Source organism: Protopterus annectens, chromosome 6.part0 (assembly GCF_019279795.1).
Source record: "Protopterus annectens isolate FY-2018-M chromosome 6.part0, PAN1.0, whole genome shotgun sequence".
NCBI lineage: Eukaryota > Metazoa > Chordata > Ceratodontiformes > Protopteridae > Protopterus > Protopterus annectens.
Genome location: NC_056737.1, coordinates 775682435 through 775709346, shown reverse-complemented (window position 1 = coordinate 775709346; position 26912 = coordinate 775682435). Strand labels below are relative to the sequence as shown.

The 26912-nt window shown below is 38.5% G+C and overlaps 1 protein-coding gene across 2 annotated transcripts in view; it reads right to left on the bottom strand.

Moving 5' to 3' along the window:
* The window catches only part of DACT1 (dishevelled binding antagonist of beta catenin 1), a 32880-nt gene extending 7332 nt beyond the window's left edge, over positions 1 to 25548 (bottom strand). Inside the window, exons 1-2 of one of the 2 annotated variants that reach the window (XM_044074453.1) lie at positions 24625 to 25548; positions 9657 to 9789 (exon numbers count right to left, since the gene is read on the bottom strand). In XM_044074453.1, coding sequence (XP_043930388.1) covers positions 9657 to 9789; positions 24625 to 25050 — 559 coding nt within the window. In that variant the 5' untranslated portion in view covers positions 25051 to 25548. The remainder of the gene's footprint in view (positions 1 to 9656; positions 9790 to 24624) is intronic. The other variant, XM_044074452.1, reaches the window with a different exon arrangement.
* Between the last annotated feature and the right edge of the window lie 1364 nt (positions 25549 to 26912).

The following is a 26912-nucleotide window of genomic DNA, read 5'->3' as shown; positions in this document are numbered from 1 at the left end:
CTTTTAAGGCCACTGGAGAAATAAAACAGAAACGCTGCAGAAACCATCACATAATCTCTTTTTCTAACATACTACTCCCTAATACAGCCTTCAATCTAATTCTAACTGCTTGGATTCCAGTCCTACAAAGCCTAAAACTATTATGTTTATCAGAAGCATAACTGTGTGTGTTGTACTAGTTTACAAGAATCTCCTTTTGCAAGAGCAATATCTACACCTGAACCACCCTTCAAAGAGAAAAGCAACTGGTAATATTGCCCCAGTGCTTCTGTACTTTAGCTTCTACTACGTCTTTTTCTTTCTGTGCATTTTTCAAAGACACTTTTCAGTCCAACCCTTTTGATTTTGTAAGACATTTTCGGTGCTCTTTACATTACATTCCTTGTTTAACCCTTCTGACACATAACTAGCCTTTTTTCTGTGTGTTAGACTGCACCTAAGCTAAATATTTTACCTAAAACTCCTAACTTACTTTGTATTTATAAACATTTTTATACTCATTGAATCACAAGGCTTCTACCATGCACCCACTAAAATGCAGTGTGTTACACCCGCTGCTTGGGCTGTAGCTAAAATGGCTTTTAGGATCAGTCTATTACTCCAGTAAACAAATGTCTGGTGCCCTACTTTATTCAACACGCACATACACACACACACACACACACACACACACATATATATATATATATATATATATATATATATATATATATATATATATATATAAATTTATATATTATAACGACGAAAGTTCAGAATTTCGAACACTCACGAGCGGAAATTCAGGAACTCGATGTTGTTATTTTTTGATTGCAGTACAGTGAAAATCACAATATTTGCCCTTTCCTCACTATAGTGCGAACTCGGAGTTGGAATATATATTTAGCGGGGGGGTGGGGGCGCACCCGCCCCCCACAATACCAATTTTGAGTTCTTGAATTTTCACTCATGTGAGCGTTCAAAATTTCATTGTTATAATATAGACTCTATATATATATATATATATATATATATATATATATATATATATATATATATATATATATATATATATATATATATATATGTGTGTGTGTGTGTGTGTGTGTGTGTTTGTGTGTATGGTTTACCATGGTATGTTCGAAACTGATCCAGTCAAACAATGACAACACCGGAAAATAACGTCGAAATTTTACAACAGAATAAAACCAGGATGTTGAAAATGGGAATGTCTATTCGACATTTTTAACATTACAGTCTTCCACCCTACGGACTTAGCTAACCTCTACTATTAAGCGGGAGGACTTCACCCCCCCATACCCCCTACTTAAATATACCAACTCCGGGATCGCACTACAGTGAGAAAATGGGCTACTTCCCTGTTCCTCACTGAAGCATGACCTCCCTCCACAGTCTCAGCTAACCTCGTTCGACCTCTTTCCTCCACAATCTCGGCTAACCTCATTCGACCTCTTTCAGCTCGATTTCCTGCCCCTTGACAATCATGTGTTCGCACATCAACTGTTTGACTTTCTGCAATTTGCGTAAGTGATTGCAAGCCTATACGTATATATATGTATAAATACATATTGAAAGAGAGAGAAAGAGAAATTGCTATTCTTTACGCTAAAAGTCACCTCCTAAACCTTGAAAGAGAAATGAAAATCACACTGCTATGTTTTGCAAATAACTGTAAGACTTAACATCTGTACTGCCTGTGCTGTATTATCACTCCTGCAATTGGTTACTTTTATATCATTGCGTCTTTCGGCTTTTCCCGGTTAGGGGTCGCCACAGCGGAACTCCGGTGCGCTAATGATTGGCAGTAGATTTATACGTGCTGGCTTGCCGGGCCTAATGCACAACCTTCAATGAAGGAACGCCCATTCACGCATGTCGCCACACCGAAGACGCTTTAACTGAGAATCGAACGGGCAACGTCTAACTGTAAGGCTTTAATTGCTGTTAATATATTGAATCCTAACTTAAGCTTTGAATGCAGAAACCATTCATGCCCCAAATATTAACTTCATACTGAAGTAGGTACAAGGCACCAGAGCAATCATAATATCCAGCATGCACCATCAGTCAGAATGAAAGGCAGAAAGGGCTTTTCATGTGTTCTGATTGCATAAAAACATAGTATCCTGAAATTTGCTAAGGACCTTTTGACTAACTGCCTTCACAGCATCTCACTATCTTACATAATGGGATGATCTGCAGTTCTTTGTTAATCAAAATCTCAAATCCCTCCTGTCCCCCAGAATTTCCTTATGTGTACCCCCCCATGCATTCTTGAGTCCCATTATTGTTTTTTGAATCAGTGACGGCACATGGCCCAAGTATTACAATACACAGAACCTATCAACAGATAACATCTGTGTAGCCCATCTAGTCTGTGATCTTAATTCCTAGTGGACAAGCTGAACTTTCTTGTTAAATATTCAGCTTTTTCCTGCATCCTGTTTAAAATAGACTTACACCTATTCCAAAGCATTCTAGAGCTCATACGTTGTTTTTTTATCACAACATCCTGAAAAAGTTCATCTGTGGCTCTTCTTCTTCACATTATCTCTGAGCTGTTCTTCCTACATCTTCTAAGTGTTGTTGGCTTAATTTCAGCACATTTCTTTTTCTAAGATACATTACTTCTTTGGACATTATTACCTCCCTCAGAATCATAGGTTGCTACTAGGTGATAAACCAGTTAGACTTTCTAAAGCCTAGCCACTGCAAATCCACTGGTACACCAAAAACAGTTACTCCACTGTGTATTAGGGATAGGGGGCTAGGTCTGGGGTAAATATGCAGTTTCTTTTTCATTTATCTAGCTTGGATTTGAAAACAGTTGAATGATGTGTTTTTGCTTTATAAAAAAATGTGAGTTTGCTCCAGATGTGGGGAATTCTTTGCAAGAGATGTCTGTAGCACCAGTAACTCCTATTTAACTTGCAATAAAACATTATGTCCCTTGATCTTGTATTTGGTGCTACCAGCCTTGTAGTATATGTAGTAGACAGAGTAAAAACGGAGTCATTTAGACCTCTGTAGGCCAGGCATAGACCTTGAAGCATGTGAAAGTTTAAATTCCTTTCCAAACCTTCTGGGTACAAACATTAATTGTCTTTAGTCTATTTCCATGTCTTTTTCACATAGACGGACTCCATCAAATCTGTCTTGTCAGGAGCAGTGATTTCTACAAGTGTAAGCAGTTTATCATCTTTACAAGCTTCAGTCACAGAATGGATAAAGTTGCAATTATTGTTTTCATATGCAATCTGCTACCCATCAGCCAACAACCTTCTCAGGTTGACTGCCCGTTTTAGATGATGAGGCACATGCAGAACACTCGCTTGTTCCCATTTTATCAGTACCTCATTGTACAAGAGTCTATTACTCAGCAGCACAACTTTCCAAGCCTTTAGACTGACTGAAGTTGTAATAATTTTACTATTCCAATAAGCAGTTCAAATATTTCCCATTTCAGTATCAGATGTTTCGGATCTCTGTTTTTCTTTTGTATACACAACCACAACCATTCTTGCCACATCTCTGCTCAAAATACCCCACCTTGTACTTTAACAGTTCTGCACATCTCTAAAGTTAGGAACTTTTGCCCTTAGGCATCAGGCATCAGAAACATTATCTGTACAAAGAAAGTGGCTGAAATCACAATTATTATTACTCTGTCTTTGTGTTGTACTGTCCAGCCAGTCTGTAACACTGTCTTCCATAACATTCTGAGGATGGATGACTACAAATCTCATAAAAGGTTGTGGGCAATACAGGACAAAGGGTCTAGTCCATGGCAGGCTGACCTTTTTATAGTATTGAGTTATGTGCATTGCTAAAAAGTAGTCTTCCATTCTATCATTCATTAACAGAGTCAAAGAAATTTACAGAACTGACCTGACATGGGCTTCATTCTGGCAATCAATTCCAACCTGAATACTGTGCCACAATGGCCTCTACCTACTCAGGAAATCTTTCCTTTGAAAGTAGTCCCATGGTTTCCTGCTGAAAGTCAGAGGACCTTAACTGTATATTCAGAATAATGAGAATTTACGTGTGAAAAAGAAAAATCTGTACTAATTCTGATACTACAGTACTTTGGAGTATTACCCTTCGTCTGAGGTTTAGTGATTTCACAGGGACTATACAAATAAGTTAACAGCAGTGTGTAGGACTACTGTCTGCCATGACGAGTGGTACAGGGTTGTGGGGGGGGATAACTCCCTGCAAAAACACTTTAAATGTGTAACAATGAGGTGTGCAATTAGCATCAGGAAGTATTCCGGTAGTTTTCTGTACTTCCTTCCCAACAAACCCTGACAAGATTTATCTCCTTCCTTTCTACCTTTGCAGTTTCATTTTTTTACTTCCCCAGTTTGGATATATTCCATTCTGAATGAATTCCATGCCTCCTTCTACTTTAAATTACCATAGGATCACAGGATCATAGAAGATTACTAGGCTATCGACCTGGAGGTCATTATAAGCCTAGCCGTTTCATCCCAATGTAATACCATAGAAATGCTAGTCAAACAAAGTTGCCCACCCTGTACTAGAACCCAGGACTATCTGTACTATAGCCTTACACTAACACCTGCTGCCACAGGATCTTATATTTCCTTTTATTTCCTGAATGTTACCTTGTTTCAGAATAACTATAAACCTCTGGAAACTTTTTGTGACATTTTCTTTGTCTGACTCTGATCCCCTGATTCTCTTTCCCTCTCACATGCACACTCACACAGAGATATACAAGTGCACACTCTATCCCCCATTCGAAACCATTTCCTAATGTTCTTCAGGGTTACTTTACTATTTTCTCAAAGGCATCCTGGTTAGTATCCGCAGCCCTCAGTCCACCATGGATTACCACTGTAGCCATATTTATAAGGATCCAAACTGTTTGGTAGCCACTCGTTTCTACATTTCAGTTCCTTCTTCTTGTCTTCAAAATAAAACATCCAGGACTACCCCCCCCCCCCATTTTAACTGTACTACAGCCATCTAAAATCACAAGTCAGCAGCTGAGCCTATCTGCTGGTAAATGGTGAAAAAAAGAAAAAGACCCGGTTGCACAAACAGGCAGGTGGGTGAAGAAAAAAACCTGGATGTAAATCAGTTATTTTGTTGAACGTGTTTTTCATTTTTTTTAATGATGATCACTTTTCCAAATCCATGAAGGCTTTACTCCTTTCAACTTCTGAAAGATAGGCAGTAAACATTTTTTAAATAAAAATGGACTCAAAGAAATGAAGGACAACATTCAGGTGGCGTAACCTTGAAATGTCACTAACAGAAATGAGCATCTTTGGGTTGACAGAGTGAGCTAGCCACATACTATAGCATTCCCACTGAAGGCAGGACTGGGATGCATAAGCAAGGTCTGTGGGTGAGCATCTGGCACATCAAATCACTTGTGATGGTGTCAGCCATCATAGTAGGTATGCAGGACCATGCCCCCCCACACACACACACACACATACAAATGTACTGCAATTCTCCACCGTGAAGACGATTGCTCACCTGTCTGTTCAGGAGAGTGGGATTAGCTAAAAAAAACACTCATTCCATTGGTACTGGTGCAGGTACAAACAACCCCAAATTCTGCCTGCATGACAGCCCCCACCCCAGACAGTTGTCACACTAATGAATATGGAGACGCTCAACCATGAGAGAAGGAATGTACTTGCATCCAGTAAGAGGAAACTTGATGACTGGAAAGTGAACCCAAGGGGGAAAAAAAAACAGACTTAAGTTTAATCTAAAATTCAGGTTGACAACCACTGATTGATATAATTCTATGCATGAAACCTCTGAGCAGTAATTCAGCTAGCACTTGCATGGAAGGTCTATTGTAATCTGATCTGCCTAACTATGAGTAGATTTTCCAGTGTCTTGTTAGACAAGCTTCAGAGCAAGATTCATCAGTCTATACAGTCTTCTGTGGACACGCACATACAGGCAGTCCTTCAGAAACTTGAAAGGACCAATGATCTTTCAAGCTACCCTCAGACATATGTGTGTGTGTGTGTGTGTGTGTGTGTGTGTGTGTGTGTGTGTGTGTGTGTGTGTGTGTGTACTGTCTAAGTAAATGTGTATGTGTCCATGTTTGTGTCTGTGTTTAAATTATGTAACAGACTGGCATCCTATCCAGTATTAGTTTGTCTGCTCTCTGCGTATTGATTGCCAGAAGAGTTTCTGGCTACCTAGAACCTTAAAATATATTAGATATGAATTAATAAATTAATGAAAATGCACTTCAGGAAATCCAGATGAGTGAAAGTATAATAATAACATAGATGAAACTTAGCCCAAGCAGCATGCACTGCGTCTTAGATTCATTTTCAGCTGTCAGACTTTGTGCATCGACCCTCAAGACCTATGTTGTCTTTAAACCAGTTAACTGTTGCATTTTATCTGCAGGCAGCTGTCTTCTACTACTGTACCTCAGTGCTTCCTTATTCTATTCATCAAAGACATCATTCATTTTATCCACTACTGCCACTGAGGTGGTTCAGTACCTCGCCAACCCTCTGTGAAATAGTATTACTTTAGGTCAATCTCAGGTTATCTCCCTTCTAGCTGTGGTCTAAGCTCTCTTCTTTAGAGTTCCTCTTTGATTTCATGCACCCCATTTACCCATTAACAATGTGACCCATACAGATCAACCTCTCATTTCTTATTTCTTTCATTCCAGCCATGTCAAGTTTTCGCAGGCCTTCTTCACACCCAGACACATTCCTTATACCTGCAACCTTGGTATTACTTCTCTTCCAACTTAAACTCTCTGTTTCCTAATTTAAATTATCTTTTTCAGCTTTGTGACTACACATAAACAGAATACCTCAAGAATTGTATTACTGATGTAATTTACAATGAAAGGATGGGTTTATTATCTCTTGAACTGATTTTCTTCACTAAGTATTTTATTACCTTTTCAGCCTTACCACTTTGCTTTCATGGCACCTTACAAAATTTAACTTCAAGGTGACTGCAGTGCTTTCTCTGGTGCCAGTCTACTAACATGCAGGTTTCCACTGATGCTCTACTGTGTCCAACTTCAGAGTTTTGCACTAAATGCAAGCTGCCACCAATTTTCTCATCACACAAACCACACAAAGTCCTTATACAGACTGATCACTCCATCAGTATGCTCACTGCTTCCCATGGCCCACTGATTGCAACTTGAAGCAAGTTAAGACCGTCGCTAACAACTCCACCTGGTAATCCTCAAAATGTCCTAAGCCACAAGGTGTCTTCCATGCCTAACCATAAAAAAAAAAAAAAAAAAAAAAAAAAAAAAAATCCATCCAAACAAGAAGAAGTACAGATCCCAACATTATCTGCATCATTCTTCCACTCCATCTTTACCCTACATGTGGGCAATTCCCTTTCCATTCCTGGAAGGTTAAACCCTTCTATGTTAAAGGGAAGGTGAACAGAAGTAAAGCAGAGTCTGAGAGAAAGTTTAGTGATAAGACAGCACAGAGAAGGAGACTGTGTCGATGGCAGTGACTGGGGAAGTATGCATGACAAGATTTAAGTGTGGAGGGAAGAGGCAAAAGAAAATTGTAATCTGGATGACGTCTAGCAGTTCAACCGAAAGGTTTAAAACTATGGGCTACTAAAAAGCTTTATCCTGCAGTCTTGGGTTTTTTTATTTCAGTACCGACCAAGTTACCTAACTAGACATTGCTGTTGGGTCACCTTTAACCTTGGTAGGTTTAACCATTTAAGAAATGAATAGCAAGCTCAACCAAAGGACATGAAAACCCTAAAAATGAACTCAAAGTAGAGGACAACAATATGTGGGTACAACAACAAAATAGAAACTTCAAATGGCAATTAAGACATGAAGCATAAAGATGCTGCAGAAACACTATGGAAAAATAAACACGATGTACAAAGGGATTTATGTATGTATATACTTGTAAAATAAGAAACAAGGTTACGTGCCTCACTAGATCACACCAACACTTCCAATAGACTTGGAAAGAAAGTTAATGTCAGGGATAAGGTGGAAAACAAACTTTTAGAGAAAAAGCCAAGAAGGCAGTGGAAACAATTTGCTGAAATTTTCACACACAAATTGAAAGGATATACCACTGACTAATAAAACTATTGTATGTAAAATCACAGGAGAATTTAAACAAAGAGAAAGCAACTCAAAAGCTTTACAAAAGCATGACCGAAAAAGAAACCAAGAAGGAGAAAGTGAACAGTTTGCTATGGTGCTTTATTTCAGTATTAATTAAAACAGGCAAGCACCACTTACTTTTTTTCTGTAAAATCTGTAATAGAACAAGTTGTTAGTATATTACAACAAGACTAAAAGCTGAATTATAGCATAGAAATGGTCACAGATTTTCAACCATGAATAAAAGAACATGACAAATGTGATGATTTACCAATAAAAGTGTGAATTCTTCAGAATTTACCTTTGCTGTATTAAAATGGCTATTAAAAATAACATAAAACAATATCACTTAAATGCACTACCGGTTTAACCTAGACATGATGTTGACAGGTTATGAATGAGTCTGAACAGACTGACTCCAGCTATGTATGACCGAGCAAGTCATATATTTAACCTGTCTGTAACTCCCCAGTCATCCTGAAAACAAAACCGTGTACTTCATGGAATTTACATACTTAACAAAGAAAAAGTTAATTATTAAACTTTATCTGGTCACATTCTACACATTCTGAAATAACTACCCATGGGAATATGTGTGACGCTTATACTATTCTAGTTAATCACTCCTTGCAATTGTTTACTGAACCCATTTTCACCTGAATTCATCCATCACTGCTGCAGGTTTCAAAACCAGTACTTTTTTCTTCTTGCTTTGCCATTCTGCAAGCTCTTGACATCAGCAGAGTAGGAGATCTGCACAGAATGCTTACTTCTAGACATCTGCTGATCTGAAGCCACCAACATTCAAAACAGACCAACAATTAAGTGATGAATATCAGGCCAGTAAAGGGTCAGCAAGGGGTCCTGAATGGGAATTAATACTTTAAAATAAATCCATGAAAAATGTATTATCAGAGCATATCAAAATCTCATGTGCTATACTAAAACATGACAAATAAGGTTTTCCTCACCACCAGTTTCTGAATATTATACAGCACAATCTAAACATAAAAGAATACAGCTGACAATTAATGTATTATCTGCAAAGTGTGTCTGAAGACAGACTGGATGACATTCCTACTAATCTATTTCAGCATTTTCTAATTCAGAAAGATAAGGTATTCATTGTTTACTCACACCAATAAGTCTTATTTACTCACACAGATGTGGATCCAGATGCAATGAAAGTAAAATAAATTTAGGAATACAAACAAGAAATTCTTACTATATTGCTATATTGCTGCAAACTGAAACAAATACCTTATGTTATTTTTATTTTGAATGCATTTGTTGAGTAGAACACTGATCTCACTGGACCAATTTCTGATTCATTGCAGTGAAATAATGAGATTTGCTACGACACTCACTACAAATACTGCTTCCTCCAAAGTTTTCACTCCTGTGGATATTTGCCTGTCTATATTATTATTCTATGCAAAGATTATTTGTTGAAAAATGTATTTTATACTGATGTGTAGCAAGAAAAAAAATGCCATCTTCATCTGCCACATTCTGCCAACACACCCACCTGAACTGGGACGGCTGTCAGTTTCCAGTTGTTCAAAGGAGGCTTTTTCTACGTCCAGTTTCAGATCACTTATCTGTTTGTCCAACTCCTGCAGCTGTGTTATAAGGCCAGCATCTCTCCTCCTTAAACAGTTCTGCCAAAAGAAAGACGCAAAATAGAAACGAGCTTGGGATGGAAAGAAGTACAAGACAAATGTATACATTTACCTAACAATTCAATAACTGTTGAAATGATGATTATTCTAATTCGAGAGCTCTCTTATTAGACTGCTTTAAACAGCAGTGAGCAATGTATGTGAAGAAGGTGCCGATTTAATGACATTGCCCAAAGTGCATTACATGTTCGATCAACCCATGAGGGGCATGCCAGCACTAGGTGTTTGTTTTTTTTTCAGAATCGTACAAGATTTCATTTAAAACCATAATAAATGCAGCCAGTGCTATGTACTGTGGAGGTTTTGTGGAATCATATAAATAGATCATGAAGACTATATTGGCCTTTGTACTTATGGCCTGCAACATAGCTCAAAATGGCCACAAGGAATCACTTCATTTAATAAATTAAAAATAATAATAATACACTGATTTGCTGCATTCTTTGCTGCTCTGCATGATAACATGCAATAAAACATAAAAAGAAGGCATGCACATGCTAGCAATAAACATGCTAGCAAGCATACTTATTGCTTCTGTAACCAATCCATTATGTGCAGAGCATACCAAGATGAGTGACCGAATCACCTTCTCTAGAAATCATTTCACTCCAAACCATGTCCTCCACTGCTTGATCCTCACACACACACACACACACACACACACACACACACACACACACACACACACACACACACACACACACACACACACACACACTTCAGACATAACAAGGAAAGTAATACAAACTACTCCATTCTGGCATATTAACTTTGTCACAGCTGTAACTTGATTTTTCCACATATCACAAAGATAAGTTTGTTTCTTAAGGTTACAAAAGTAATTGTGCAAGATACCCATAAGGAATTATGAATTATAAAATTGGAACAAATACTCAAAAACTTCTCAATTACAGGTTACTAAAAAACACAGACATTGTTATTTGATGGTTCATAAGAATGCACAGCTCAAAAATGTTTGCTGCATCTGAAGCTCTATCAATTTATTGTAAGCTAAACTTGAACAAAATATAGTAACATTCCTTGGCTGATGACAGTGTGATTCACAAAGTTTGAGCTTAGCCTCAAAGGGTAGTTGCAGCTAAGTACAAGGAGAAATGGCTCATAGCAAGTTAATGAACATGACAGATCAGCTTATAATTCCAAACAAGCTGTTTATGCCAAATGTCAAACCACTGGCCTTACAAACATCCAAAAAATATTTGGGGTAATTCACAGCCACAGGCTCATCAGACCTGCTCAGCACTGTGGGACAAAATTTCCATTTCAGCATACAAGTTTTTTTCGCAAACTCCTCTGCTGTACTTTTTCACCTGCCCTTTGCAACTATAGTACATATAGGAAGTTACTTTCAATTTCCACTTCACTTTAAAATACTTTTGTTTAACTGGCTATATAATTTACGTAGTCCGCCTTCCCAACCTTTTGATCATTGCAGTGCCTGGGTGCTGAGTGCAGTGGCTCTCTCTGTAAAGGCAGATGTGCTAAGCCACCCAGCAGCTTACAGCAGCTGATCAAACTGTGTATTCAGGACAACTCCATTTGGAACCCTTATTGTGAATTGTAGTTTATACTTAAGAGATGGCTGGGCAGATTTGCATTATTTTAAATCCCATCTACAGTGTAAGCATTACAAAAAATTACTTTTAAAAGAAAAATAAACAATAATTAATAGATAGTGTTAGTTGCATTAATCTAACAACAATGATATGACATTAACCCAATGGAATGAGAAGAATATATTCAATGGTTCATGTGTCCTGCCTGGTCTTGAATAGAAGAAGCCTGTACACTGAAAGGTCAAGGGATGAGGGGGTGGGGTGCTACAAAACCATTGCTGGAGGATGCAGGCATGAGGTACTGCAACACTGCCCTTTGGTGGTAGCCTTCAGTAGTACAGTCATCATTCAAACAGAGCACCACACAGACTGGTATGGAAAGCTGTGCTTGGGGCATATGTATTTTGTCAGTTCTGTACCTCCCAACCAGTCCTCCAATAAATGGGTTGTAACTTGACCCTGGGTTCAAGGGATCACATGTTTTCCCTTTCGATTCAATGAACCAGCATTAAAGTGTAAGCTAAAATGTAGTGTTAACTAAATGAAAAGAAAAACAAAACAAAGCATTTTACTAGGAAAGGATAACTACCAAATGAATTATATGTTTTAAGAAATGTCTCTTTTGTAAGAAGGGGACAGTTATTTTTATTTCATACTTAAGCATATTAGTTTTACAAGCAAAAGTGTGAAATTGTGTTATATTTTGCTGAAAAGGAATTATCATAATAACAAGATGCTTTAGCCTAAAAATATAATTGATCTGCATGTGGAAAATGATGGCTACGAAGTTTTTGGCATAAAACATAAAATAAGATGCGTACTTGGTTCCAAATAATGAACTGTACAAACAAATGCAAGAGTGATCATTTCATATTTAAAGCAGACTCATTTTCTGGTGGCAGTAAATATTTTGCACAAATGTTGAAATTACAGCAGTGTCATCACGCAGTATGTTCACATGTGAAAAATGCACTGCTTTTGTAAGAAATCACCTTATGAGGTAGAATCATGCAACAACAGTTGCACTGCTCATGACACAGCATACCATATATGGCATATACAAGAAACAGAAGGCAAAAGATGTAGAAATAGCCATGTTATGGACATGTGATAGAAGACTTACAGAAAATAATGCAAAAGCCTTAGTTTGTGTCCCACTCAGAACATTATTTACCTGGCCCAGGGAAAATGAAGATCTTGAAACCTGTCTGTAGTAATAAATGGTGACATGTGGGGTCTGTAATGACAGGATCTAGTACAGGTGACTTTGATAGGTTTATTTATGCAACAGTACCCAAAATATTGACAAACAAGGTACATATTAGTTCCCAATTCTGTTACTGACAACAAAGATAACAGTGGAAGGTTACAACAAAGACAACAGTGGAAGGTTCTCTATTTTAGGCAAATAAAAAAATCAAATGTGGATGACTTTCCTTCCCTTGTAAATATTAACTCATTGAAGCTTATAGCACCTTTTATGTATAATGCCAGTTAACTCCCATAGCTAATGTGCAGACCATTCTTGGGTCTGACTTCTTTAACTAAGTGACTTATCAGCTTACAGTAGGCAGAATTAGAAAGAACAAAGAGTTATTAATAAAATGACACAGACATTGTTAATCCAGGATGTCCCACATATAAAAGCCTTGATTATCTTATACTTTTTTAAGTTTTTTTTTTTTCAGAAAATGCTCTGAAATGCAAGTAGGTGTGTAGGCTGTAAGAGGTGTGACGTCCACAGTTAACAGACAGCACACCTGACAGTCTATTGAAAATTGACAAGCACAGATGACATTGCTTGCGCCATTTCTTTCTATAACGGATGCCAGAAAGGGCTATGTTCCATGACAGGAAATTCAGCATGCAAGTGGGCAGTACTATAACGCCTACAGAAGCATACAGAGTATCATACCTACATCACAAGTAGTAACAAACTTTCAAACTGGAGAAATGGTACACAATACATCTTTGAGGAAATATTTTAGCAGTAGTACTGGCACAATGCCAAGACTTTCTACTAACAGGATAAACAGAACTGTACACTAACTTCTAAAATGTCGTCTTTCTCCCCCACAAGTACTGCCCCCCCCCCAAAAAAATAAACTGAAACATCAAGCTCAAGCATAAAAAAATTCCAAGCAGGCTTTCAGAAAAAAAGAGACATTTAAAAAAAGAATAACAATAAATTACCATTTAAGAAAACAAATAATGATGAACTATAAGACATACATATTTAAAAATTATTGCATACCACTTTGCACAAAATAAATAACTGATTTTGAAAAAATGTGTGGTATGATGTATGTGACACATGGATTGCTATGCTCATGTCTATAGGCTGACGGCAGGCCAGAAATGGCAGACAAGCCGACTACAGCATTTGAACAGCACGGGAACATGAAACTGCAGACTGAAACATGCAGTGCCTGTCCTCTATGGATATGTGATGTGGAGGCACAGATTGGGAGGTTGGCATAACGGTTAAGGTGTTTGCCTTACAGATGCAAGGTACAGGGTTTGATTCTCACAGGGGGTGATTGGCTAGGCTTAAAATGGCCCAAAAGGGCAGTTAACCTAGTACTAACCTATGACTGGGATTCTAACCTATGATTAGGCACAGTTCAGTGGATGCTAAAGTGTCAAAGGCAAGAGCGGGGATGGTAGCAAGATACCACAAGAAGCAGTGGCTAAAACAACAGATGTGCTCAATATTCAATGATGCATACAAGAGTGGTATGTCTTAGCGTGTTCTGCTTCATGACCAACGACAGAGCACTGGAGAGATCCTATGTGGAGCAGCAACAGAGTGCAAATGTTAAAGATGCACAAGCAGTAATCTGGTTCAGGTTTTAATAGTAAGTGGAATAACAACAGCATTCAGTGTACTGAAATGCATCAGACAATGTCAGGGCCCAGCTGGTATTGTAATGGGGAAGAGGAATTTGTGAGAACACAGAGGTTCCATTGGGAAATACTGTATGTACTGTGTGGGGTATTTACAGTGCACTGAAGATGATCTAGAAATGATCGAGAAAAAAATCAAAACAGAAGACAATTGCAAAGTTCCCCACTTTGCTTTGTCACACTAGTTCTGCAAAACAGTTAAATATCTCAGTCGGAAATCTTTACTGCATGTTGCATTTGTGCCACAGAATTTAATCTTGAATGTTTATTGAAAGCCATGTCTGATTTTATGCTCAAAAGTAATAAAATGCTAAACTTAACAGTCACATTCTAAATAAAAAAGAAACATGCATAGAATTTAAATTCAGGCAGGAACTAAATAAGATATCCTTGCTTGCTTTGGTTTTACAGCAACTATTATTACAAATAACATTACCAAAGCTGTGCTTCTACCCACTTCCACTTGATCTGATGTAGATAATGTTAATAATGTAGACTACGTACAGAAAAATAAACACCATCGCCTTTAGTTGCTAGCAAATAAGCAAACAAGGAACATGGTACAGGGCTTGTTTTGGAGCCAATGTAGGCACAAGTAAGAATCCACTCAATGAAGTTTGACATATAATCCATTGACAACAATCTCATTAATCAAAAAAAGATCAAAATCTAATTCTCCAGTTCTGTGAACACAACAGAATTGTATGCAGGCCAACAAACACCTACACACATTACCATTTGGGCATGCCTTTCAACCTCTTAGCATAAGAAATCTGGACAAAGCCAAAAATAATAGTGGAACAAAGTGCAAAAATTGGGGACAAAATATAAATATTGTTCTTGTAAACTTAGAATCCTATTACTAAAATAATAGGTTTAGCTCTAGCATGCATTTTTCTGAAGGATATGAAGTCTGAAAGTCAAATATAAGTCAGTAGTTGGTGACTACAGTCCTCGATGACGTGCCAGAAAAACCACAAGCAGACCAAAAATATGCCCCACCACTTATGCTAATTCCCCAGTTGCACAACCATACAGAAAAGAGAAATACTTTGCAGCTATAAAAATTGCACCTACCCAATCTCTGATCTTATGGTATAATGAAACAATGGAAAAATGTAACCAAAGATTTGATACATTTGGAAAATGGAATAGGAGAGATACGTCTTGACAAGATCATTTTTATCAAAAGGTAGACCTTGTCATAAATACATTTGCTACATTAGTTTTGAAGAAAATTTTCTATGTTTGTAGCATAAACTCATCAAATATTGGGAGGGTTGGAATACCAATTAAAGTGTTTAGGTTGTATTCTCGCCTCTGGTAGGTCTTACTCCTGGGCACAAGGTATAGATGTAGTTTGATTCTGACCTCAAGTAATTGGCTAGGCTTGCAACAGTCTGCAGACTGACAGGCTCATATTTACCTATGAAATCTATCATCATTATTGCAAACTGAAACAGTATACAAATCCAACCACAGAAAGTCAAATTGGACAAGACAACAAATGACATTCCCCAGGGGATGGGGGCAAAGCCCTCCATACCCCCAAAGTATCACAAAGAGGCAAAGCCCTCTATACCCACAATGCAAAGGCTGCACACCCAAATTTTATAAAAATGACAAAGTCCCCCACACCGCTAATGCAGGAAATGACACTTCTACCCAAATATTACAAAGGGAGGAAAGCCCAGTACACCTCAAATGCTGAAGACTACAGCCCCCCAACCTTTACAAAGTGACAAAATCCTCCATATCCCTAATACAGAAAAATGCCCAACCCAAATATTAAAATTAAATTCACACCTGGTATGTTGGGGAATGTCCCCTTCAGGGAGATCACACACTTTACCTTTTTCATTTGCAGTAACCCATAAAAGCATGATTTTTCCACATCTACAGAAAATTAATCTACATACCACATGCAGACACCTGTTGTACTGAATGTTTATAACATGAATGCTACACTGAGCTCGTTTGACTATCTACTGAATACAGCCACTACAAAATCCATACAAAGATATCCAATTCCATGTTACAAGAGACTAAGACACTGCGTTTGCCTAACTATCCCACTTTCCTTGTTAATAGGATGTATGTTTAAATTCTAATGTTTGTGTTGCACCATATTAAAGTCTTCGAAATGGAAGCATTGAAGCATTGCTCTGCAAGACTTGCAAACCTGACAAAATGGTTTTATAAAACCACTGTTGTAGCATCTAATGCTTGTTTCATTTTAATATGTACATTCTCTTTGCTTGGCATCAAATCAAATAGATTTTCTCCTCCTTTGCTCTGAATATTTTCTGAAGCAATAAAAAGAACTGTCTTACAGCCTTACTTCTTTAATATTAATTGACTGTTTATGTTAAAAGTGGGGCTGTCAGTGCGGCCTTGACTCAATACCATTTCAGAGGTATCAAATATGTTACCTGTATGATTACAAAGCAGGCACCTGGGGTTTGTTAGGTCTAGGCCTAGGTTAGCCACAGACGTGGGGCAGGGCTAGCTAAGCTAACACAATAAAAAGATCAGTATGAGTGACTATTTATTTGTAAGATGAAAGTCTGACACAGAAATGCACTGAAGTATAGAAAGACAGTTAACTAGGACGAGGAAGTTACTGACTGACTTTGTTTACTGATATGTTGGTTGATTGAAGTGTCCTTATTCAGGTGTACCAGAAATAACAACCAGAAATGTGTACAGTGGTAATGGCAGTATAAGACAAAAAACATACAAGTTTAAAGAAATAAGTGAAGGGCTTAGACTTAAGCACATGTCTAAAACAATGTATGGGTTACGGACACATCTTAGCCAAGTAAAATGTATTACTTGGGTACATAACTTCTGGCTATTGAGACAATTTCCTAAACCAAACAAAATGTGGGCATCAGCACAGAAATGTATCTTCAGTGGATATTCCCACAAGAGGAATATCAATGCATTCAGGAAACTCTGGCCTTGATTTACTTTACTTGGGATCCTGTTAGCTAACCCCAAGCATTCTTCACTGGGAGAAAAAATTCTTCAGCTTGACTTTCTCACCACCAAGTGTAAACTAAGGAAAATGGCAGAATCACACACTCTCTCTACATTACATGTACTTTCAGACCAGTCCTGTGTTGTATAACCTGGAACAGATTTTCCCGTAGGAAACAGATGTTCATTCCAAAGCTACTGCTCCTTGAAACACTTAATGTTAGTTTACAAATTGTCTGAACACCACTCTACCAGAGCTCACATACATTACCTTGAAGGGGGGTTGCCATGCTACCTACAACATGCCAGTAACAAGCCCTTTGCAACATATGTGTAACACACATCTGTGCCATGCTGTTATTTCACAACATGTATGTGTGTGTCTTCATGCGCACATGTGCACACACACACACACACACACACACACACACACACACACACACACACACACACACACACACACACACACTAAAATAAGTAGTACAGGATCACTGTATTACAACAACATCATAAGGACTAAAGATGTAAGTGACATTTTTACGTTTATATGATCTCCAGAACTTACTTCATAGTTCCATTCACATTATTTCTACACACAATTTGCTTTTATTTCCCCCTTTATATAACAAAAAACAGGTCATATACCACATCCTACTGCATACCATGATGTTGTAGAAAACTAAATTTTAGTAATGAGATCCTCACACAGCCACACATATATCTACACAAGGAAAAATTGCTTTTGCTGGGGGTCTAATGTCATGAACACATGACATTTCTGTTTGGCTCACATTTTACTTTGTATGCACTTATCACATGTTCATTGCTAAAAGTCACAGTCCACTTAGCTTAGATAACAGTCCACTGTGCCAAGGATAGTAAAACTAATGTTATATTCACTGAATTATGACCTCATGTAGGAATAAAATCAAGAAACAGCTGAACTGCATATGAAAACGACTGATTTACTGTAAATTACCCAAAACAATTGGAAAAATAAATGGTTCTTAACACTGTACAAAACTAACTGTATCATAATATGATTTGTTAGTAGAACTTTTCTAAAGAAGATATTGGCTGCTTTTCAAGGGACATGATGATTTGTTCAGTTAATAGTAAGGCGGTCCCAGGTATATCAATTTATATACAAGAAGGAGGATTGCCACATGTCTTAATAAGAGTGTATATGGAGCAGGGTATGGTTATATATGAAGCATTAATACATTTATACAAATTAGCATGCAAAATCAAAAGTACAACAAAATGTGATGTGATCTTCTCTTCTTCTTTGTGTCATGGAGCTTTTCTCCCCAGGACTCCATTGAAAACGGGCTATTCTTGGCCCAATGAACTATCCCAGTAAACAAACTATAAAATAAAAAAATAATAAATAAATAGAACAGTTAAACTAGTAATCTTGTAATGCTCTGAATGTCTATCAACTTATGTACATAAAAATAATAGTTTCCTGCATTGAAGACAGTGGCTAACGTTCAAGGGGAGATGTATTACCAGTTGAGAAAGTGCTGAAACCACTGTGAAACTCAAGAATGACACTTCTGTAATTATGAGACAAGTCATTTCTCTAAAGTGACAGGGTGTAAGACTAATCAAATGTCTGCAACAGGAGTGATGCACAACTATGCCACCAAATGGCAAGTGTCATTTTTACAGGCACTGGTCCTGATTAGTATGCATAGAATAGGGAAACAAAGGTAGCTGGGTAAATGGTGTACAGCCTGAGCTGTACAAGTTGGCAATAGAAAGGTCTTTGGAACAAGAGGCAAAGAATGAAATTATGAAGAAAGTACAGAGATGTCCAATAGATATAAAATAACACTTCTTCATGAGAGACATAGTTTAAGCAATGGGTTGTCTTCCAGGAAAAAAAAAGTGTGTGTGTGTGTGTGTGTGTGTGTGTGTGTGTGTGTGTGTGTGTGTGTGTGTGTGTGTGTGTGTGTGTGTGTGTGTGTGTGTGTGTGATGTGCGAGAGAGAGAGAGAGTGAGGAAATCACATGGGGGACAAAGTCTATGAAAAAAAATGGAAATGCCAAACAACTGGCATAGATGACCCAATAGTAACTTAGCAGTACACAGAAATAAAACATGACTTTTATTACTCTTTTAACTGGTATGCAAAGGAGAGACACACACTGGGGGGCTTCAGATGTCCTTATGATTCACTGGACTCCATAGTCCAGTCTTCAACCAAGTGCATCAGTGTGCTACCAGAAACAAAGAATGCAGCCTCCCACGACCCACAAAAACAAAGGATTCACTCCACATATCATGTGCTTCAAGTTTATACAATAACAAATGATCATCAGCTTTGGTTCATTACTTGTCACACGGTTCACCTTCTATGACGTAACAGTCTGCCATCTCTCGAGGACAGCATATTATCCTCACTGATAAAGACCCTCCACAGACTCTACTCACACCCACAATACTAAAAACTAGGTGTTATTTATCATAAAGTAAAGTGAGCCCATCCACAGCACACCATGGAGAAAGGGTTACACTGGCCTGTGGTGAAGCCTTAGGCCTACAACAGTGTCAGGAAAACAGCTGTTGTTACATTAACAAAATCCAAACAAAACATGGCTGGGTAGTTCAAAATGTGAAAATTCATAGCATAATCCAGTACCACTGCACTCTGAAGATAATTCTGTCAAGTACAAAAATCTGAATACAATCAGAAATTGGATCATACTGCATCATACAAGCACACACAGAAAAGAACTAACAGTAAAACTGTGCACTCTTGTTTTGTGTTGCTTAGGCCATTTATTAATGTATTCACTGGTCTGGCTTCCTCACCCAAATACAACCCACAAACACTACAAATGAGACATACTGTGGGCTACTGTCGTTCACAGAGGGATGGGTATTCAGATACTGATACACCTGCTGGAAACAGCTATGGAAAACAGTGTTTACTTTGTGTGATTTGCTTTTTATTTAGGAGTAGAGAGTTATTGCTAATAACTTAAGGTCTGAATTAACAGCACAGTAACTGCATAAATGTCACACCATGACAGATGAAATAATGTATACCCTTTCTGACAGCTATAAAACTAATACACAGTGTTCCAAACATCTGTCTGGTTTAGCAATTTGCCCAGAGTCTTGCAACATTAAAGAGGAGGTCACAGACAATGCATGTCAAGAGGATGAAACTGATTTACACTTTTTACTTCAACAACTAAAGTATTCTTTCTGATGGAAAAATAAAGCATAGTAAAATCAGGGCCATTCCTCATAACCTAGCAAAGCAGTAAGGAATGTTCCAGTTAAACCACACTCATGCATCATTTCTTTAACATCGACATCTAAACTACATGCGTACAGTGTAGTATGTAACAGACAAGAAGCATGGGATCTTTGATATGACCACACTGAGAAACAGAGAATGAAATATTTGCTCAGTCTCTTACAGGGTGCCGCCATCTCAATGAACTGCCACTACCCTGAAAAATTGGATTCACAGAAATAAATAAGAACAATTAGAAAACCACAAAAACTAAATCATACTATCACAAAAGTTCCATATGAGATGTTTTATATTCAAAACATACTAAATACTTGTAAAAGTCAAAATTATAACTATCCATCCCACCTATCTGCAATGCCCTGATTATCTGTGTTAGTGCGGAAGTCAGACCTTTCCCAGCAAGCAAGTAGCATAAAGTAGGAACCAAGTCTAGATATGATACCATTCCATCATAAAAGGTACACACACAAAAATCCACACATGGGTTTCTATAATAAAATCCATTCCTGTATATTTACATCAATTTCTAGACATCCCTGCATACTTGTGTACTTGAAAGGGTTGACATTTATGATAAAGAGAATATTTTGGTAGATGTTAACCTTTAACATTTAACTATATGTTTTTTGTACTCCATTAGCAGACCTTTTGTGAGTCACATAATATTGTGGCTGGCCACATTGATTTGTGGTAGGATATCACTTTGTAATCAGATAGTATCTAGCACATCTAGGTTTTTACAATCTCAGTGCGGTTTCTTGCTCTGAAAAGTCACTTAACCAGACCAAAACTATTGAAATATCCTTAAAACAAGGCAAATATATGTAGATGACCTGTCTGAGTTAAGACAAATTCAAGTATTTGGTACCTTCAAACACGTATATGTCTGTGTTTCGGTATTTACCTACCAGCCTGAGGCATGGCATGGTTTCCTAATGAAATACCTCCTTCAGCCACACATTTAAACAGTCCCTAATTATACTGTAAAACATGAACAGTCCATTTCAGTATTTAAATAAAGGATGCTGTATTACCCATTTAAATGAGCTGAAATACTTAGTTACACTGAAGACAGACATAAGCCCATTGTTTATAGCTAGTAGTCTGAAGATCAGAGGTCAAGTGACCTGCCAAAATCAAGCTGTGAGCCAACAGCTAGACTGAAATGGTAGCCGAGGTTTTCTTGTTTAGGAGATAACATATGCTGCAGCCAGATTCTTGTAACAATTCATTTCATACCTCTCAACTGTCCAGATTTTTGCCTCATATTTTTGTCTGTTCTTCATGAAATTTGTATTCCTGACAATTTTTATTTATGTATTTATTCATTCATTCAGCCTTTGTTGACTGGGTTACTGTCTCTAGCCTAGTAGCCTCACTTCACCGAGATGACCAGAACACCGTGGAAGTTCCCCACTCTTTTCAATTGGTGCCATGGGATCTTATACATCCACCCAAGCTTCTTCCAGTATGAGCAGATGGAACCTCATTTTAATGTTTCATCCAAAGGATGACACATTCATGAGGGCAGTACCTCCTTCGTACTGCACGACAATGTTAGCAATCTACCCGGTGTGGGACTAGAACCCAGAGCCTTTTGCACCAAAGGCGATTGGGCTACTAAATCGCCGAGAAATGAAGCAACTAAATAATGACACACATTTGAGTTCGAGATCTATGCCCTTAAGAAAATGCGTATCAATTCACAACTCGCTATTCTAGGAACTTTCCAAGTTAAAAAGCACTATTTAAAATTAGTCTCTGGCTTTGTACCCCCCATAAGTGTTGCCTTTTTTTCATATTTCTTGTGCTTGGTGGTTGAAAGATACGACTGCAGTTCTGTATGCTGTGGTATGTCGAATGTCTGTAACTGATCTGAAGAAGCAAAATGAATGAGTACAACACACATGAACCACAGCACAAAGACCAAACTTTACCTAGAAATATTAAATACTAGAGAATGCCACTGCTTGTAAAATTCGTGAACCAGACTCCGGTATCTTGGAACTGGGAAAATAATTCAGCTACCACCATGCACTCGTTAAGTATTTTCCTACCCCTCTTTTGGGGAAAGTGTCAGTGACCTAAGCTAAGCATATACTGCACAGTGGCAGCACGAACTATCGATTGCAAGGCAGACTGTAGCAGGAGTGGACTTTGCATCCCCTCACAGCATCCAAAGCAATAAAGAACAGGAAGGAATTAAAAGCTGAGAACAGACTGCAGTGTTTCACTTTCATTGTTATGGGCGAAATGGAGCCGGGAACGTTTGTGTACAGCCTATTGTTTACTTACAATATATGCATATCCTTTTGTCTGGAGCTGTCTGCCTTTCAAAAGAGGGCTCGCCATTCATTGAGACTGGGGCCTAGCAAAGTTCAATATGATCGGTCGGATACCCTGTCTTAGGGACGACTTTTACTCTCATTGGCCAACTGTCAGGAATTCGTGCAATACGGTTCATTACTAAACAGACCACAATTAAAATCATAGAAAACCTCTGCCCACTTGTGTTTGAGTGCTGCCCTCTTGCCACGAAAATCCAATCCAACAGAAACACACAGTCAGTTCGTGTATCCCTCTAGCCCATAACTCTCAGTCTCTTATAGCAAGAAATCTAGACAAATTCACAAATAAAAGTGGGATAAAGGCGCAAAAATAGGGACGATTTTTAAATATTGCTCTTAAAGATTTAGAAAGTTGATAGAATGACAGGTTTTGCATTAGCATAAATTTTCTGAAGGGCATGAAGTCTGAAACCTCAAATGTCTGCCATTAATTTCTAACGTTAGTTTTTATTGATTTGACACTAATTTGTCAGAAAACCACAATTTTATGAAAAACGGACCAAAATATGAAGCAAAAATCTGGACATTCTGCGAAAACATGTAAAGTGGAAAGCTATGCTCTAACCTGACCTTCAAATCTCCAAAGTGCCTTCACTGCGTAAAAACAAACCTACTAGCCATTGTGATCCTCAAATGCTTCCACTCAGCAGTTTTTCCCCATCTAGGCGCATCGCTAAAGCTTCGCTAAACTGCATCACCTGTTTAAAAAAAATCTGTAGAATATGTTAATAATTACTATTTTCTGAGTAACTATGAGCTGGGTTACTTTCTGAATTTAGAACCTGAAATACCGACTGCCAGTTCGGGACTATTTGGCCAGCGTGATTGGATTAACTCATTTCTTATCTAAGTTTTTTTTCTATGCACTGACAAAAGTCACTCCAAGGCTTAAAAGTGTTTATTACACCGTTCCATTTCCACCAGATAATCTGAAGCGACCACGGCACATGTTTGATGTTTTTCTCCTTTCCTTGAAACGTTGCAGGGCAGATGATCTTACCCACCAGCCTGAAAGTTTCACCCCTCTACCCAGCAATTACAAAACGAATTGAGTTTCCCTGCATTAATCTTGAGTATTTTATAGACCTCCTTTTCACTGCTACCTTAACGTAAACTGCTATTAAATTTGCACTAGTTATTTTGGCTACATTAGACGCTTCAACTGGATATTGTTCTTCAGTTACTGCTAGAAGCTGTGGATGGTAATACAGAAAGAATTTATGCACAGCATAACCCTCCATCTCATAAATCGTGCACAAGTTAAAAATGCATCAGCTGTGAGATTGGTATTACCTCCTTATGAAGTTAAGGGCAGTCAGGGAAATGCACCGTGCATTTTCTGAAGGCTAAACTTGTAATCTACGTTTCTTATTATGCAAATATTCCCATGGCTTTAATAAGCCAAAATAAACAAAAATAAATGACATCATTGGCTACAAGGAAATGCAGATGGCTGCAGAAGCATACGTGGACATTTTGCCGACCCAGTGATCTCATTTTCCCCTTATGTTTTCTTCCCCCCACTGGTATCTATGAAAAATGAGCATGGCCTGTTTATCTCTTATTGACCGTTGGATGCCCCCAACCTCATATAGCGGAGAGATGCTAAATAAATTAATTTGCCTCACTGGGACTTGAAAATCCTTCCCACAGGCACAATCCTGTGCAACCGCAATCAAGTCTCAACAGCTGTGCATGAATACAATGCTGCAAAAGGCATACATACCAGCTGTTTTCTTAGCAATAAAATATTTTCCTCCAGTAGTTTTTCCTCTGGGCTCAGGTACAGCTCGTCTTGTGATAGTCCACTGGTTTTGTGATGTTCCCCGATTGAAGGAATGTTAGCCCCAAACCGGACACTCAGGATCCCCCGAACCAGCATTTCCTGTCTTTGCCTGAGGTAGTGCAACTCCCCAAGACCAGCAAGTGTAGCTTCCAGTCTGTCCCGTATGCGTTGCCTATCCAGATCTGCCTCTCCCCGGTCTCGCAACCGTTGCCTCTCCAGGTCTGTCTCTCCCCGGTCTCGCAGCCGCTGCCTCTCCAGAGCTGCATCCACTCTGTCCCGGTACCGCTGCTCCCCATCCTGCGTGTCCCGGATTTCTGAGCAGTCTTTTGGTGCAGTGAGCATCAAACCAGCTGGTGTCTGTTTCATGATGTTAGACCAAAGCTTCTTAGTCACAGCATGGATGTTGAACTTCTGTAGCTATCAAATGGAAATCGAACATTAATGTTCCTGTCGAAAAGCTTGATGCAGTTCAGCACGACTGAAATGGCATCAGTAAGTCATAGTTACACTGAATAAATTCCACCAGCTGGAAAGGAAATATCAAAAGAGTATGCATCCACAATAAATCAAGAATCAAATCCTTTTATCAACAAAAATAGAGCTCAAGTGACAGCAAACGCTGCAGTGAAGGGAAAAGCTTTAGTGTGGCCAGATTTTCACGTCTTCCGAGTATTGCTTTGACCTAGTGAATGTCGAGTGCAGCAGCAGCACCAAAGCAGCTCAAAAGCTAACGCTCACTCGCCTCTGCAGCCCCCGCGTGCCTGACAGCTCTTTGCTTTTGCTCTCACCGCCCGCCCGCTGATATATGAACCCAGCTCTCCCCTCACTGGAGGGAACCTACCGCTGCCTGATGGCTAGGCTGCAGGGCGGAACTCACTGCAAATACGGCTTTATATTTTTTTCTCCGTCTGCCTGTTATTTGACGACACAAGTCCCCCCTCACCAACCCCACCCCTTTACAGTGGAGGAGAAGGGAGGCAAAGTTAAATGCTTGACTTTTCCTCTTACAGCAAAACATGAAGTTTGACTGCATGTTCAGTTTAATACTTGAGTGGCAAATATTAAACGACTGCATACAACATAATTCATACCTCTCAAATGTCCATACTTTTGCCTCATATTTTTGGTCTGTCCCCCATAAAAGTTGTAGTTTTCTGGCAAATCAGTCGGATGATCTGAGGATTAAAGTCACCAAATAATGGCATACATTTGAATTTCAGACTTCATATCCTTCAGAAAAGGTATGTTAAAACAAATCATGTTACTCTAGCAACTTTCTAAGTTTGTAAGAGCAATATTTAAAATATCTACCAATTTTTGGTCCGTTGCCCCCCCCCCCCTCCATTTTGACAGGCTTTGCGCAGATTTTTTACATTAACATTTTGAGAGGTATGAAGATGGTGATCACTCGAGGATGTATCTCCGTACCTTTCAAATTCTTAACACAATAATTCCCCACTAAGCCAAAATAATGAAGGGACAAAGACCCTAAACTGGGGACAAATTTTAAATATAATGCTGTTACAAACTTGGTTGCTAAAACGACATGTTTTGCATTAGCAGGTATTTTCTATAGGATATAAAGTCTGAAACTAAATATCTGCAATTATTCAAAGATTTAAATCCACTATTATTTCCCAGAAAACCACGCAATTTTATGAGGAACAGGGCTAAAAATATGAGGCAAAAACCTGGACATTCTGCAAAATTCTGAACAGTTGAAAGGTAAACCCAAGGACGGCCCTGGATCATACCTCTCAACTGTCCAGATTTTTGTCTCATATTTTCGGTCTGTACCTCATAAAATCTGTGGTTTTCAGGCAGATCACTGGTATGATCTGAAGACTGAAGTTCATAGATTCGTAGGAGGTTACAATGCTAGTGGCCCTAGAGCCCTTACAAGCCTAGCCATGTTGATCCCAAGTTGCTCAACTGTCCTTGGTTAAATGGACGTAATTTGCAGAGCAAGTCTGTGATAAACACCAACTCCTGTCCATGAGGGACATGGGTGCCACCCCAGGTGAATTTGCAGACTCCCATACATTTGTCCAGGTTGTGCTTGAATAGGGTTAGTGAAGAGCTTTGCTTTACGTAAATTGGAAGTTTATTCCAGAGTAGCAGCAATCTCTGGGAGATATAGTTGTCTCTCCAGTGTGATCTAGTAATGTCACAGGCTAGGTTAAGATCCCTAGAGCGAGTGACTCTTGTGTCACTTGACTTGCAGATGT